Raw genomic sequence first — 18,550 nt, forward strand, 5'->3', positions numbered from 1 at the left:
ACACGGTACACCTCTAGAAGAGACCGGGCCACAAATAATAGCTTTTGCGATCAGCTGGGTGTTGTCTCTTTTTTAACAGAATCAAGTTATTTATCTTTGTCTGTTCTTTCCATTAAAAAACTAATTATTTTGATTGATTTTCATTTTTCAAAATCAAAGCAAAAACTAATTCACGACACCTCTAGAAGAGACAAGGCTGCAAATATTAGCTTTTATGATACATATATACTGGCGATCTGGGTGTTTCCTCCCTTGAACTGCAGAATCAAATTATTAATTATTTGTCTTTTCCATTAAAAAACTAATTATTTTGATTTTCTTTTCAAAATCAAAGCAAAAGCTAATTCATGTACACCTCTAGAAAAGACCAGGCCACAAATATTAGCTTTTATGATACATACCGGCAATCTGGGTGTTGTTTTTTCTCGTGAACAGAATCAAATTATTTGTCTTTTCTATTCTTTCCATTAAAAAAACTAACATTTTGGTAAATAAAAAAGTATCCCTTAAAAATATTTTTTTATTAAAATAATATTATTTTTCTTTAAGAAAAAGAAAGAAAAGAAAATGAGTAACTCAGGTGTGAACAACCCCGCCCCCTAAAACAAAATAATTCATTAGTTACTAATAATTACTAATAATTATATTATGACCTCATTAATTAATACTTTTAAGTAAAAACATCAACCCTGTTTTGGATGAATCCTGTCGTATATACCGGAGTTTTTATCTAAATTAATTATGCATAGACCTCCCATTTAGTTAATCTTATAATTAATTCAATCACTTAATAGTCATGATTGAAGTAGTGAGAAGTAACTAATTAATTGTTAAATATAATAAAAAAAATTAATTAGACATTTAATTAAACGAGATACCCAAGATATAGGGACAGTTTATTTGAAATTATAATAATCAATTTTAAAATAAATGTCTTTCAAAAAAAACTTTTTAATAGACCGAGATAGAATTTGTTTTTTAAATTTAAATAAAAATAAAAATAAACTAGAAAATACATATTTTATTAAAATAAATATTTAAAAAAAATTAAACAAACCATAAAGAAGTGACATGCATGAGATATTAAGTTAAATATTATCGATGTTAGGATGAAGGGATGGATGATGATAGCCAACAGGTTATTCAAAAGCGGGACCCATGTGGGACCAGCCTTTGCCACGTGAAGCAAAAAAAGCATCCACGTGGCATGGTGGGATCACTTGTAAGTTATCTCATGCTAATTGCCAAAGTTCCCTAACAAATGTCTATCTCATGCTTTCCCTTTCATCAATCCATCTTTTGGTGCTTTTCTCCTTTATGAGTTTCAAATATAACACTATCCAATTTTCTGATTTGGGAAAAAGGGGTGATGAAGATTTATGCTAATTAGGCTAGCTGAAACATGCATAGAAATAGAAGTAGCTTCTTTGCTACCAAGTCACATTCACACCCTCCCTTTATTCTTTAGATTTGTCCTATTCACCATGAACAAATTCTTATTAAGGAATCTCTTCACGATATGTACAAAAAGCCTCTCTTGTGGCCCTAACCAGAGATCGAAGCCCAATTAAACACTTGGAGGCTACATTTAAGATCGCACTCCAAACTTGGACAGATAACCCAAATGTTGCTCGACCCTTATGAAGAACTCGCTTTTGGAACATTTTTTAATAACCCTACTGTTGATCTTTTTTTTAATATATATATATATATATATATATATATATATATATATATATATATATATATATATATATGAAATTCAGTTTAGGGATTTTTTTGTGTCAACTTAAAAAAAAAAGTTGGAAACATTTTTTTTAATTTTCAAAATTTCAATTTCTCACCAGGCTATAATTTACTTAGAATTAAAATGATCTTTAGTTATATGTTCAAGTTACATGAACTTTAAGAAAATGTCAATTTGAATTTGAAGTTGAAGCCAGATAAGCAAGGTAAAAGAAGAAAATGATTAAGTGTCAAAGAGGTGAAGACCAAGTCAAGTGACAGATTATGAATCATTATAAAAGTTAGTTGGATCAAGAATATGTTAAGATCTTATATAGTCAATCTTAAACATGTGTTTGTGATAGTGATTGGTAAAGATAAAAAAAAAATATGATAAATAAAACACTTTTTCATGTCATTTTTTATTGTTAAACACCCCCAACAAAATACCCTATAGCACCTACACACTTATACATTGAAAATAACTACTACTTTTCAACCAAGTTTAAATACAAATATTTACATTTTTATTCTTCCTTCTTTATCTCTGACTTGTCTTTCGGTTTTTACATTTCCAGCATTTTATTAATTTCTTGTACTTCTACTTCTTCATTTTTCTTTTCGAATTTCATTTTAACTGTTTTACGTTTGATGTTATTTAGCTTTTAGTTGTAATATATTTTCTTTGCATTTTAGAATTCCATTTAGTATTTTCAAAGTTACATTCTTACCTTTTTTTATTATAAAAAATCAAATTATTTACATTTTCTACCCATTTACATTACATTGTTCCTTCACATTTAAAGACGTGTGTCTTAAGAATTATGCATTTATTCAAGTTTCAAGTAATTAACATTTTCGAAATTACTTCTTTTTTTATTATTTGTTTTCACATTTTCAATTTAAGTTTTTTCTTTTTAACTCATGCATTTACATTTGCACTTATTGCTGGTATTTTAACTTCTACTCAGTTGATTCAGTAGCGTACATAAATTGTTGTATACTATCTTATACTTGAATTTAAATCTTTCCAACAAATAAAAAAAAATCTACTCAAAGATTGCATTTCTATTCAAGATACACTTGGTAAGTTTGCTATCTCTTCGACAACAATAGTAATTCAATTTAGATATGCTTATTCAATTTTAATTTCTCCTAAAGAATTATATTTTTTTAATTAGGATAAAGGTTTAATTGCCTAAAAAATTGGATTTAAATAAATTAACAATTCCATTAGACAATTAATACCTTATTAGAAATTCTTTATGAAATTGAATGAAACTTAATCTCTAATGTTTTTCTCATTAGAACTAAACTCGTTTTCTTTGCACTCTTGTTTTTCATTTCTTAAAAGAAAATCTAAAAATAAATATTTGTTTTTCTTTAAAACATTAATTACTATTTTTTCTAAAATTTAAAATTCAAACCTTTTTTGTGGTTCCTATTTTTTTTATTTATTTTGAAGTGTGAGTCACTCTTCGATTTCTAAGAACAATGCTTAGACTTATCTCATTTTAATTATTAAATTGTAACTAAGCAGTATACTTTTACCGAGATCCCATCAATTATTGTTTTTCAATGATGGTGGAGTTGAAGTACATTTCTGTAACTTGTTTTTATGCATAGTTTTGTGCTATTTGTAGGATAACTTTTTTGCCCATTCCATATTTGGAAAATTGAAATACAGTATTAGAAGTGGAACTTGGACAACTTTATAATGCTAAAATAAAATAGAAAAAAATATAATTAAGAGACCCATTGTTATTTGTGACTGTACACCGGAATGAACGCCCCCGAGATACTCATGAAGAAAAAAAGACACGCTATTATTTGTGACTGTACACTTGATCTTTCCTTTCAGGCCTAAAGCTAGCCAACATCATGTCCTCTCCTTCCCACTAAGAACTATAGGTGAAAACTGCTAAAGATGAATGGCATGAAAAAAAATTAGCCTTTCACCTGACTTTGGCTAGTGTTATTATTTATATATCCTTCAATCCCATACTTGTGATACACCGTGCCTTGATTCTCTTCCCACCATTTTTCAGCTTCCTTTTCTGAGAATCGCTTTCGACTGCAAATCACACATGCTATGGTCATTCAAACAAGACATTATGATAAAAAGGAGTAACCATAACAAAACACCTAAACAATCTTAAAGCTACTCCCGATAGTGGGGTCATTGGTCTGTTTAGATCTAAGTCAGAAGTGTTTTTGAAAGTTTCTTTATTGAAAATATAGAGCTTTTTTCAATAGAGAAACTCTACTTCTAACCTTGTATCTAAACAAATTTTATGAGATGTTATCAAGTGTTTAAAAGAAAGTATGTGCAAAAACATATCATTACTTAGTTAATTTGTTGTGGGTAAGGACTAGATAAGAATAGACATTACCTAAATCTCACTCGCTTAAGGCCTTTTTTCCCACATTGCAAAGTTGTAAATGTGATGTAAACACCGGGCTCATATTGTTCTACCCATTCAGCCTTCAAGCCATCAATATTGTCCTGTTGAGATTCTGCTCTATTAGAATTATCAATTTTGGGGAACAAACTTCTCCCAAATTTGGATTTTAATGTGTCAGAGAATACTATAGGGGAATTGGATAGACTATCCACATTAACATCACGTGGACTCTTCATTTCTGTATGTATGGGTGCCACATTGGGCACAAATTCATTCGGCCCAGCTTTTCCTTCTTGTCCAACGTTATCTTTTCCTGATATTGTATGAAGCTGCAATGGTGATAGATACAATGATCACCAATTATTGTGTACAAGGAACGCAAAGTCAAATTATAAAGATTACATACCATTTCATATCATGCACGAATTTCATATCCTAACTTTAGTGCCATTATGTTATATAGCGTCAACGATAGGGCAATGGTAGTAGCATTATTAATATGGTCAAATGTGACCAATATTCCTATATTTTTATATTGATGAATTTGATTTTCAAACTTTAAAAATAATATGAATTCAGTTTTTCTCCTCTAAGAATTTATCATGTTTTTTAAAGACAGGAGTGATTAGATTCACATTTTTTTAAAAATTTGAGAATTAAATTTATCAATATGAAAATACATTGATTTTAATACGTTTAATAAAAAATATAAGGATTAAAATCACATTTTTCCTTTAACTTAAATAAGGACAATTTGACCTACAAAATAGGCAATTCATAGAGAAATTTTTTAGAGACCTTTTAACCAAATTGTGCTAGAAGTTCTAATAATGATTTCATTATCACATACGCACGTTTCATGAAAGTCGTTTCTACTATGAAACCCTGTTTCACCAAGACCAAGTTCTAAAGCTTGAATCTCGTATATGATACAGTTGATTGATATAGTAATATAATAACTTCAATTGTCTTTTATTTATGGCATCTCGCTCCCGTAAGCATAACGTACAAATTCAATTGAATAAGGTTTAAAATTCTAGCATTCCAACTTAAACTTAATTCAAATAATTATAATGATGATAATAAAGAACTTACCCTTAGTGCTAAAGCTTTTATGACCTCTTTTGCTGCCTTGCACTTAGCAGCTTCCTCTCTTGCTACAAACCAACTCTCCTCAATTTTTTGTTGACACTCTTGTATTTTATGGTTTTTGAGCTCACACTGCTCTTCAAGTCTCTTAGCCTATCCAATAATATGAAATAGTAGCATAAGAAAGTGAACGTACAATCAATACATTACAAAAGTGAATGCAACTCGCAAATGAGTGGAAAAAGTTTAATTTACAATTTAAGGATATAGGGAACTCGGAATGAGAGGAATGTTGCACCCTAAAAGCTAAAATGTGACAACAGTTATACCAAAGGAAATTAAAAAAATTAATACAAATGCTTAAAATGGAAGAAATTCAAAGTGTAGTAGTTCCTTTTAAGAATATTCTTCAACAACATAAGGATTGGAAGAAAAATAAACATGTAGAGTGTGCCAGAAAGGCATTAAAAACATGATTCAATAGGTTGGAGGTGAAGCAAAAGGCAAACTTTTTGTTGAATTATGTATATATACAAATAGACTGATAAATTGGCAACAACAAAAAAAAGATAATTGTGATCTAAATAAGGACAATGATTTTATGGTGAATTACAAAAAAATTCAATAAAAGAAAAAAAAACTTATCAGGGAACATAATATAATATTACAGTTTTGGCGCATGCAAGGACAACATTGCAACAAAAACATGATTAAACTAAAGCAATTTAAAGTTGCTATTATGTGGAGTCAATACCTCGGCTCTCAGCCTATGAACTTCTTCAAGGAGCACCTTGTCAGACTTTGTTGCATCTGTCTCTACATTGGAGAAGTTATATGTTGTAGATTCCACATTAAAGGGAGAAACTGTGGCTAATTTATTTTTGGATGAAGAAACATGAGCAACTGGATTTTCTGTAGAATTTATTTTAAATATGGCAGGGCAAGGAACTTGCCCCCACTGTGGCATTCCACCTAGCATAGGAGAACTATCTTCTACATCCTGCTGACTTTCTTGATTGCTTTTCCAATCCTTACGTCCACTTGGCATGCTTTTCCTGTAGCATGATTGACCAAGTGATAACAAAGGACCTTGTGTCACAGTTGTCTCTCCCCTATCTTCAGTCACATCAGCAATTTTGTGTTGATGCTTCAACAATTGCTGAGAGTTGTGATTTCTGGACTTTGATGCCATTACAGGATGTGTACCCCCTTGCCGTTTATCGAAACACTGATCACAAACTCGAAAAGCCTTGCTCTTACTAGGGGCTAGAGGAGCATTTGTAATCTTTTTACTACTACAAGCACGACAGAACAAAAGACCACAGCTATAGCAGTTGTGCTTCTTCCTTGTGAACCCAAATGGCAACCTACAACCAGTACAAGTTGACTGGTCACTAATAGAAATAGGTTTGTGTAAACTGATTGCAGCTGTGAAGCTTGGACCACAAGTGATAGTATTTACCTGTCTGTCTCTTAGAGCCTCAACAAAACAAGGTGTGTATCTGTCTTCAGTATCACCTAGCCCCAGTTGGCCATTTTCACCTCTGCCCCATGTGTAGACACTCCCCCCAGAAGTCAAAACAGCAACATGGTATGAACCGGTTGATATCACCTTAACAAACTCTTGTTTGAGTTGTCCTTCAACCATGACTGCTTTATCCCTGGCATGTGGATTTCCTAGTTGTCCATATTTGGCACTTCCCATTGCAAAAACCTTGCCCATGTTAGTGAGTGCTACAGTCAACATTCTTCCACATGACACTTGAACAAAATCATAGTCAACAAGTTGTGTAACACGTGTTGGTACAAGCTTGCTTCCATTATCAACATGACCAAGCCTCCCTTCATCTCCATCACCCCATGTAAACAACTTACCACTAGCACTATTGTACCTGAAACGGTCAAACATGACTTCAACAATAGCAGCCGTATGCCATGATCCACAAGCAGCAGACCTCACCCGTAGACCACTAAGAGATTCAACTTCTTTTGGACTTGAATAGCTCCGAAGATCGCCATGGCCAAGAACCCCAAATGTACCATCTCCATAAGTAAATAACCTCCCACAACTAGAGACAATTGCAGTATGCCATTCCCCACAGGCAACACTTGAGATACTAATACCATCTAAGGATCCACCAAGTTTTTGTGGTATCCACTGACTTCTAGTTCTCCCTTCAATCAATAAATCTGCACAACAAACATCATTCCCCCAAGTATATACTTCGCCAGAATCTGTCAAAGCACAGGTATGATACTCACCACAAGCAACATTTTTTACATGAAGACCATTAAGAGAATCAACTATTTTGGGGGAGCTAATGTCCATATCAATTTTTTGCCCCAGTCTTCCCCACTTACCGTGACCCCAGCAAAACACTTCCCCTTGTTTTGTAGCTAAGGCAGCATGTTTTCCTCCTAAAGCTATGTTATGAACATCTAACATTGCAGTGGATTCTAGTAACTTTGGCACTAAAGAATAAATTCTAGGCTGAACAAACCTTTCATTCACAATCCCTACAAGACATCCAATCCCTCCACCCCATATCATTACATCTTTCAACACATTATTTTTTCCTACATGTGGGGAAGTGGAATGCATCAGATACCTATAGGACAAATTCTTCTTGTGCTCCTTATCAATGCGGGTTGACTCAATGTTGCTATGATTATCAGGATCAATGTATGGAGAACTTGGCACTGAATTATCTGTTACGCCATGAGTGTTGGAAAGGAAAGATGACGATGAATAAAAGTTATCAGAGGTACATGACAAGCCATCAGAAAAGCACCTTTCAGAAAGTGACAAAGTGGGACTTGCACATACGCTATGTACCTTCAAAATAATAACAACAAAGTAAGTTTTAATTTTTTATTTTTTTTGGAGAGAAAGTGATATCTAAGTTATTCACATTAACAAGGCAAAGAGAAATAAACACATGCAAATTGCTTGTAGTATGATATAATTATTGAACCTTCATCATTCCGTGCTTAGCTTAAGTAATAAGCTTTTTTATAGTCTAAAGTCGTTTATGCCAAAAATTAGAAAATTAAAATCATTTGAAGATTAGTGATGATGATGTTTTCTCTATCATCGAACGAATGATCAAATTGGTCTAAAATGAAGAACCTAGACAAGAATGAAGGAGACAATGTCGATTATGCCAATCGTACAAATGAGAATGTATGTTTTTAGAAATTTGAACACATCTATAGTGGCATGCATCCCCTTCATTGTTGCTTCTCTTTTTCTTGATGTACATGGACATAGAACCTAATGAAAATTATGCTAATCAATTCTAATTAATGCCAAAATTTTCTTCGATAAAATACAGCACGTCTTTTTTGAACCTAAATATTCAGAAATGAGATATCTTATATTTTATCCTTCCCAACCTTCAGAACAGTAAAGATTGGGCAATAACATAAGCTAACTAAATATAATTTTAAAGCAGAGGTGAAAGAAACATTTTCATTGCTTTAATAAACTTAAAACCTTATAATTCATAGCACATGAAAATAACTACAAAAGAAAATGACATATAGTTTTATTATGAAAAATTGAAAATTAGATTTTACTTTCTGATAAACCCCTCATGCTAGATTATTCTACACGTGAGATAACTACAAAAGATATCTCATTAATTATATACAGAAAACCTAACAAAGAAGATGTATGAAACCTGAGTAAACTGAGAGGTATCGTCCAGAAGGCCAAGATTTTTCTTTCTTCTTAAGATTCCAGCTGGACTACTAGCACAACTCTGCACCCCTTTGCAACTTCTTAAACTACTAAAAGCTCTAGGATGCTGACACCTAGAAATCACAGCTTTCAATCCAACAAACCAAGAAGCAGCTTGGGCTTTGTCCTTGCATATCTATAGTTCAAAAGAAATAAATGTCTAGTCAAGCTATAAATATGGGAAAACAAATGCAGTTATATGTAATGTGTTAATCACAATTCACAATATTACCAGATCAAGAGAACGTTCACCATTAGCATAGATTAGTGAAAATGAATGACACTCCTTTTCGGACTCATTTTGCTTCTGGGACCTTATCTGTAAATGGTGAGCTATTTATTAGACCATACATGATTTTTGCTATTTCCATTTCTCTTTCAAACTGTCAAATTCACTTGGACAATGCATCAAGTGTGAACACATGAAAGTTTGTTACGTACATGTTCCTGCCCTTGAACGATTTTGGTAACTACACTCAATCGCAAGTGCTTTTCCTGCTGTCCTGAGTACCAAATCAAATTTCTCTCATCCTAGAATCGGAGGAGAGGAAGATATATTTTGGTAACTTGATCATAATGCAATGAAGAAAATAAGGCCAATTAATGAAATTTCAAAACCCAGTGATGTTTATCATTTCAACTTCATGCAACAAAAAAACAACTGATCTAATTTTTCTTAATTGGTATTCAACAGAAGTCAAATTTAATTTTCCTATAGAAAAGTTCATCAAGAAAACAAAAAACATTAGTACTCCATCGAAGACTAACTTGCTTCTTTTTTTTAGAATAATATAGATATAAAATAATATTTGAAATTTAAAGCCAGTATTTTTGAGAAAGAAAAAAAAATAATAGTTTGAAACATCCACGGGTATGGTGCTTCTAAATTCAATACTCATAAGAAATTTGGAGGACAAAATGTACTAAGAAACGTGGTCCATAAGCAAGTTTCATACTCAAGAAATGGTCATAAGAACCACCTAAAATAATTTGTCGTCTCGCTTATGGCCTACCTGAGAAAGTCTGAAAGGACAGAGCTTCGGCTTTCCTCTACGACGACACTTAAGTAAATATGCACCCTTCTTGATAGATACAATTGCCTGAACAAAAAGACAAACCAAATTTTCAGTGTTGGAAAAAAGGAAAACTGGTTGTCTAGAAGATAAGGTAAACAAACCGTAGAAAAAGATTGGACAAATATAGAAACTAAATCAAAACATCAATTACATTAGCTATTTCAAGACAAACACCATAACACCCACATCAGTGTGTGCATATCACCATTATAGGTATGTGTGCATACTCAAAAGAAAACAAGTAGAGAGAAACAACAATTAAGATCATAAACACATTAATTTGTGTTCAAAGATTCTTATGGTCTAAAAATATTACTCTAAAACGAAAGATGATGAATTCCAGCCTAAATAGTCTTCAACATAAAATCACAAGAATGTAATCATGTAATAATAAAATTGGCAAGTTGTGACCACTAATCCCTCGTCTTGTATGTTTTTTAGAACAAATAGTTTGAAGGGACAACCAATTCAACACTGAATTTTTACCAACGAGAATGAAACAATTAAAAATCAACAATAGTAGATGAATGTGTACTAGGTGATGTGTGTTGAAAAAATAAAAAGTTGAAGTATAACTAAGATTTATATATTAGAAATTCGACTCGTGGCATTGTCATAAACAAATGAATTATTCACAAAGAAAGGGGGAGTGGTTCTAAATTTTGAACTAAAACTAGAATTTAGAAGGGGGAAAAACATAACAATTTATTCACATTTTTAAGGAAACTACACTTTCAACCATAAGGTCAAACAACTAAAAAATCACTATTAAAAAGGAGAATATGCATGTTTTATTAGCAATGAAACCTAGGAATCATTTCAAAACCACAACAATTTGAAAGACTGGAAATAAGAGAAAAAAGTGAGAACATGTGAACAACACTAGAGAGATCATGACTTTGAAATAGTGACAAAAGAAGGAGGTGAAGAATTGACATAAAAACTGGAAATAGAAAAAAGAAATAAAAAAACATGACCTGTTCAATAGCTCTGTCAAATGGGACTGCTGCCAAGGACTCTTCTTCCATTGTCATGTTGTAATTTCATGGAAGAGAAAATGGCAGACAAGGGACACAGAAAAGAGTCCTTCCTTGGTTTTCACAATAAGTGGAACCTTATCATTAACAGCAAAATGATTGATGAGAGGTAAGAATGCAGAAGAAGATGCTCTCTCTCTCTTTCTCTTTCTTTTTCTCTCTGAAGTGTCTGAATGAACAGAAGAACATAACATAAGAAACAACTCAGACAAAAGTATTATTATGATCAGTCAATGCCGTAATGTACTCTACTCATTGGTAACTAATTATTATTTGGACAAAAACGTTAAACAACCACTTATATTTTGATAGTATTACACAATTTCCTTTTAATGACTAATCATTCCCTTCATAGAAAAAAAAAAGAAAGATAAAAAGAATAAATTCAACGTGTTGGTGCGGTCAAAAGATTTTAAGATTAACTAAGTCCGAGATTTTAGGTTTGGTATATTCATGCATATAAAATAAAATCTTAAAAATTACTAGTAATGCATTAGTGAAGATTGTGTTACAAATGTATTAAAAACAATAGGAGGATTCCCTTTCAAAAAAAAAAGTAATAGTAGGATTCATTAATAATATTTTTAATAAAAATTATAATTTTAAAATACTAATTAACATTTCTTATAAAAATTAAAAAATTATTAAGATGTTCTTACCTTTAGTATTAAACCATATTTCAATATATTAGTTTCTCATTTATTTAATAATAATAATCACTGCATATGTTAAGTTAAGGTTTGTATTTGGACAATTCGAGCTAATTGATGTAAATCATGCTAACTAATTGCGCAATATTAAAAAAAATACAACTACCACTTGTCGTCAATACACAAATTCAATGTTTTAGGTTACCACTCAAAAATTTGCTGCATCAACTAAATGAAAAAAGAAACACAATTATACAAACACATGTAATTGAGTAATTGAATTCCGACACTCGCGCAAGATGACAAGAATTATCTATTCACGGTGTAAATCAAATTGATCCTTTTTTTTATTTAATGGTGCATTCCCTCCAAAATTGAATAATGAAATCCAGATATATAGTAATTTATGTCCTACAAAACTAATTGAAAACTTAACTATTAATTTAAAACTGGAAGCTGACTATCTAAACAAACTATTCACGATGTAAAATTAATTAGTAAGCGTTAATCTCTCACACTTCCTTTTAGCAAATATATTCAATTGTAAGCTTGTCTCGAGTGACAAAGAATAATATAATTTTTAATTGTTACATATAAAATAATAAAATATTTAACAAGCAACACATTCATCTCCGTAACCAAGTAAAGGAAAAGATATGCTTGTGCGTGCACACCAACCTACCCTTCTCCTATTCTCCATGCATGTATCCCCCCAAGACTCTAGCCACACTTTTAATATATTTGGAAGTGCATGTGCATATTATGACCTGTATACAGATATAACACTACGTAACGAAGGAAATGGATATCTTCATAGATTGTAGGCGGCTATGAGAAGAGAATATTTCGTTCCTAAGCAATGAATTAATGAATTGTGTATAGTTCAAAATAAAATATATGCCTATTTTCCTATGTTGTTATAATATATGGTTAACCTACATGTTCGCGCATGGTCGTTTTCAACCCTCTTTTTCATAGAAGACGACGAAATTACTTGACTTTAGTTTTAGTGTTCTTGGAATTGATAAAGAATTCACTTCTTTTCAGTTATAAGGTTTATTTTAATGCATTTATTTCTATAAATTCGATGTATTATATGTCATATATCTCGACATAGTGCTAACTATAGGATACTCCTATTTTAATAACGCTAGACGACAATGTGCAAGTAAGTGCATTAGTTTAGTGTATGTTTATGTCAGGCTGGCAATTGGTTCCATTGTATTAACTTGTAGGTGTATAAATTATTTAATAACTTTTAATTATATGTTTGGATTATTATTTTCTAATTGGATAAAAATTAATCAAAACATAAAACAAGTTCAAGGAAAATTAGAAGAAAAAATAATCAGGAACCTGCAGATTAATTAAACTTTTTTTTACAAGTCTTTCATGTTTTTATTGTGTAACTTTCATCACACGTAAATTAAATATATACAGAAATTTAGAATGTATAAACAAAACAAAATTAGAATCAAAAGATAAATCCATATAATGCTTCGAATTTTTCATATTATTTTCTTTATTGTTTTTCTAGTTAAGAAACCAAAAATTTGTTGCACAAACTAGGCCATTTTCAAACGAAAAGGACCTTATGCAAAAAGCAGGATCCGTACAAACCAAAAAAAGCAAAGGCGGGGCTGACCCAGTTCGCCCTTGTAACTTCAGGAAAAATAAAAATAAAAACAATAACAAATAACTCGCATGTAAACAGGTGTAATGCACTTTTTTTTTTTAGTAAAAAAAGAATGCTAGAGAAAAAGATAATTTTAATTTTTTTAACATAAAAAAATACATTAAAAAATAAATAAAAATGCAAATTGTCCGGTGTCCTCATATTATATATATAGATGATTTAAATATATTATTGGTTTTTGTAAATAAGTATTTTTTATTTATAATTTCTATAAGTTTATTTTTCTAATTTTAATTTCTATAAATGACATTTTTTCAATTTTGATTTTAGTAAGATATTTTTTAAGTAAAAAAGGAATGGTAGAGAAAAAAAATAATAGAATAAAATATATAATTTTTTAAAATTAAAAAATAAATAAAAATGCAAATTATCCGGTGTCGTCGTTATATATATATATATATATATATATATATAGATGACTTAATCATGTTATCTTTATCTCTATAAATTTATTTTTTTTAATTTTAATTTTTGTAAATAATTTTTTTAATTTTGATTTTAATAAATTTTTTATTCATTTTTGTTCTTTTGTAAATTTGTATTTATTTTAATTTTAGTTTTTAAATATTTTCATTTTTTTATTTATAATCTCATAAATTTATGTTTAAAGGAATGAAAATAAAAAAAAACACAAATTTATAGAACTAAAAATAAATAAAATATCTTAAAAAATTAAAATTAAAATGGCAAAAATTTATGAAAACTAAAATTAAAAAAATAAGTTTATTAAAAAAATACTAATTTACATATACTAAAAACATGTTCAAGTGAACATTGATTTACACGAGCCGTTAAGTTTTGAAAGATCAATTAATTATAATTAAAAGAGTAATTTGATATTAAATTGTAATTTTCTATGACGCTACATCTTCTTAATTACTATACCCGGGCCCGCCGCTGGGAGCAGCTGCGGACGGAGGAGCGGCCGCGGAGAGAGCGAAACCGTGTAATTACGATGCTCTCTGTAATTCGTTCATTCGAGAGGTCTTAGGTTTACCTACTTCCGCCGTAGAAGACGACAGCGACGGCCGTGAAACGCACCGCCGCCGGCGGAGATGAAGGAAGAGCAGTTGTTGCTGTGATGTGACCCGAGGGAGTGAAATTACTATAATGCCCTCTCTACGAATTTTGTTTCTGACAAACTGGCTTGAGAGAGGAGAGAGTGTCTCACACCACAGCCAGTGTCGAGAGAGAGAGAAAAAAGGACGAAATAGAAGAAAGGAAAGGAAGAGTGTGTGCAAGTGAAAAACGCTGCCGTATCGAATCATTCAAACTAATCACTCATCCACGTTTTATGAAAATTTTCAGATCAAAATGTATCATAGCTAGTTTGTTTGTTAGTTTCACGTTTTAGATGTGATTTTCAATTAATTAATAATGGGAAATGTGTGTGGTGAGTGAGAGTTGGAGGCAGAATCAGAGGAAGAAAATTCAGATATAGCAAACAAGAATCAAAATTTTGAGGGAGAGAAAGAGAGAAGGTACCGAGAATTTGGGTTTGTTTCCAATGGCGAATGATGAAGGGATGGTAAGTGGCTTCCTTGGTAGACAATGTGAACGAGGACACTCTGTCTCTCTGAGTCTTCCCTTTTTTCTTTGATGCCTTAACTTTCTGTTTGTTGGTTTTCACTCAGACTCTTTATCATTGTTCATGTCCAAATATATAGTGGACTCCTTTCAGGATATAGACAAATTGCTCAAGACTATTTCTCTTTCACTACAAATAAATATTTCACTTTTCTTGCTATTGGTTAATTACTCATCACTCCATCATTTTTTATGTTAATATATCTAACTCTTTATTTTACCCACGTGTAAGATAGGACATATTTACCCACTCTCTTTCCAATTTTATCTTATTTTATTTTCATTTATAATACTCAAATCTGAATATTATTTGAGAGGTTCAAAATTAAATAGCATGTTGCATGTTTGGCTTCGTGATGATTTGCACTCGCTGTGATGTTCTGAAATAATAAGTTATCAAAGCATTATTTCTTTCTACATTAATTACTTTTGTGTGTTGTTTTTTATTACCGAATGTATTTTGGTATTTTAGTCAAAGTTATTTGTTAAGCACTTATGTAAAATTGTTCCACTTTATTTAGTAGTCTCTGAGTTAGAGTTAAATATTTGAAAAAAATAAATAGATTTGTCGCTAATAATATCCTCAAACATGATTGTCTTGCATAATAAATATATGTGATTTAGATATAAAAAAAATTGTTGAATAAAAATATTTTTTTTTACTACAAAATACTCACATCATTTCGTTAAAAATCACATTGTGGACTAACAAAAAATAAAAAACGTCCATGCCAACGAGTGAGTCATTGGATTAGCTCACTCTTGCATGAATATAAATAAAATATTTAGTACACTAAAGTTTTATTTTTGTTAAAATATCTTATTTTTCATTTCTTAACAAATATTTTCCGATATTTATCAATCTACATCACTTTTATTTTATTATGAATTTGTGACGTCTATTTTTTTCTAATCAATGAACAAAATGAAGGCATTCCAACGTGGAGAACTCCTTAAATTCGCTGCTATTCTAAAGGGACAAAAAGTAAAATATATGTATATTTGGATTAAAATTGAGAGAACTCAAAAATGCTATTACTTCTAAAGCAACAAATTTCCCTAAAAACAGTAGTTAATTCACCAATGTGCAAACTGAGCAACTTCACTTCACTTTTTCATGGCATTTCTCATTCAAAGGATTCCTTATCTCTCAATGATTGAACACCCAATGCCTTTTGACTGTTGACAATTGTAATAATTCTAACTCCTTGAGGATTCTTCGTTATGATGAATGTTTTGGACTAATGTCTATAAACTCCGTGTTTAGTTTTCAAAATTGTAGCTTCAAACATGTCAATTTATCATTATTGTGTTTCTAAAACACTCCCAAAAATGTGAAAATAAGAGCTTGCATATATAGTCTATCTTCATTAACCAAAAGATATTAGTATCTAAACAGTAAATTATCTAAAAGCAACTTTAATTTATGTCTTTTTAAAAGGATGGCTCTTTTAAGAAGAATCTTGCTGACGCTTAAAGTCTAAGATAGAGACAAAATGGTCTTTCTATTTTTCTTTTCAACGCAGATAACAACATTATGCATTGATATTATTCCATTCCATGGTTCTTATTTCTTAAATACTGTTCATCATCGCATCTTGCCAACTAATACGATCAAAAAATTAATAAAAATTCTACAATCATCACCACATGAAATTCAATACATTATTTGTAGCCAATATCTATCACAAAACGTGTATAGAAGCACATTCCAAGTCATTAAAGAAATATGTTTATTCAATGAGATGTTAAAAAAAAGCTAAAAAATGTTATCACGTTGAAGATGTCACATTAACTAATTAATAATATAACCAAATTAAAATATAAATAAGGATAATCTTCACCTTATATATTAAACTTTCAAGATTAAGTTAGATTTAAAATCAAATTTTAAGACATGTTATATATAGAAACACACTCCAAGCCATTAAAGAAATAAATTAATTCAATGAGATGCTAAAAGGAAAGTTAGAAAAAGGTTATCAAGTTGAAGATGCCACGTCAACTAATTAATGATATAACCAAATTAAAGTATAAGTAATCATAATTTTTACCTTATAAATCAGATTTTTAAGATTAAATTAGATTTAAATTCAAATTTTAAGGCATGTTTATAAGTTTAAAATATTTATCAATTTTATTAATAAATTTATAAAAAAAAAATCTTATTGATCAATTTTAGTAAAACTTTTACTTTTAATCATATTTTTTTCATTCCCAAGATACTAACATGAAATCTTGATTTATGATCTACTCAAATTTTACTCTTACCAACTTAATGTCAATGAAAATATAGTAAAAATAATGAAATAAGATTAAATTTTATTCTGATTCTTATAGGCGAATCAAACCTTGAAACTTGAAAGCATTATTAATTAGTTCTACAAATAAAGAAATGCAATTAAAGCACTAATAAATAAAACGGAGAAATGCCATTAGTCATTTACCATGTTCTTTTGTAGCTTCTTTTGAAACTCTGTTTACCTTTTTTTTATCTTTTGTTTATTCGAAATGATTTGTCTTCACATGGCATGACGAAGCCACGAGACAACCGCTGGATGCCAGTTTCTTCGTTTTTGGTTAAAAAGAAAATGAAAGAAGACAGTAAATTACATAATCCCAAAGCATTACTGTGTGAATCTCTTGGCTCCAAATGCAACTAAAAGATTATTAATAAATAAATTAATTAATCAATCAAGAAATAATCTTAAAAGGTAGCTTCCCCTTTTGAGGAGGAGTGGTCCATGCAAGACATAAAGACAAGTTTGTCCAACTGCAACCAACAAAACAGCAAGATGTAATAGAATTATACAACATAGTGTTTGACGCATAATGCTTATATATCTTATTTTTTATATCACTACAATTTCGTTATGCATAAAATTATTATAGAATTTGTTACGGGCTAACCAATTAAATTAAAATCAAAATTAATTATTCACAATTTCTTACATGAGATTATATATATATATATATATATATATATATATAAAAGAAAACTCATGTGAATTTAACTTATTTCATTAAGATGTATGAATTATATAAGCAATATTCAGTACAATGATTATTTAATTTATTTCAAGGTAAAAGTAAAGCACGTGTGCAAAGGGATAGCTTCAACTTTCAATACCCTAAGTAATGATTAGTCATACTCAAAGAACATGAAAAATCTAACAAGACAAAAAAATATAAATAATTATTCGCTCAAAAATTATCTCTATGTCATGTTTTATTCACATGAATAAATTAAATCTCTTACAAGAATTACCTGAAAATCTAACCTGTTTAACTTGTGAGTTGAATAGGTCGAGGCAAAAATGATATTAATTTAAATAGTTAGTGTTTTTCCAACCCAAATCATATAAATTCATTTCATAAATAAAAAAATTGTGTCATTTCAAGAATCAAAAATAAATATTGTACGAAGTTTACAATAAATTTACTTACTATACTCGATTAAATTTTTTTATAACAACTTACACATCTATCCATATACTTACATCGCATGAGTGGTTTTTTTAGTTGGGACATTATTTTAACATT

At 30.2% G+C, this 18,550-nt stretch overlaps 1 protein-coding gene across 2 annotated transcripts; it reads right to left on the reverse strand.

Moving 5' to 3' along the window:
* Positions 1 to 3,443: 3,443 nt before the first annotated feature.
* G93 (PH/RCC1/FYVE zinc finger domain-containing protein G93) lies at positions 3,444 to 15,073 on the reverse strand. 2 transcript variants are annotated; one of them, XM_006601964.4, is made up of 10 exons: positions 14,906 to 15,073; positions 11,015 to 11,151; positions 9,975 to 10,061; positions 9,403 to 9,492; positions 9,194 to 9,280; positions 8,903 to 9,097; positions 5,974 to 8,055; positions 5,226 to 5,372; positions 4,119 to 4,459; positions 3,444 to 3,799 (listed from the first exon to the last, which is right to left on the reverse strand). In XM_006601964.4, exons 2-10 carry the CDS (start codon positions 11,069 to 11,071, stop codon positions 3,673 to 3,675), a joined length of 3,213 nt encoding a protein of 1,070 aa, XP_006602027.1. In that variant the 5' UTR covers positions 11,072 to 11,151; positions 14,906 to 15,073; the 3' UTR covers positions 3,444 to 3,672. The 2 variants fall into 2 exon arrangements, with proteins under 2 accessions (XP_006602027.1, XP_006602026.1); XM_006601963.4 differs by having other exon boundaries at positions 11,015 to 11,243.
* Positions 15,074 to 18,550: the final 3,477 nt, after the last annotated feature.

The sequence above is a fragment of the Glycine max genome, chromosome 18 (assembly GCF_000004515.6).
Source record: "Glycine max cultivar Williams 82 chromosome 18, Glycine_max_v4.0, whole genome shotgun sequence".
Lineage (NCBI taxonomy): Eukaryota > Viridiplantae > Streptophyta > Magnoliopsida > Fabales > Fabaceae > Glycine > Glycine max.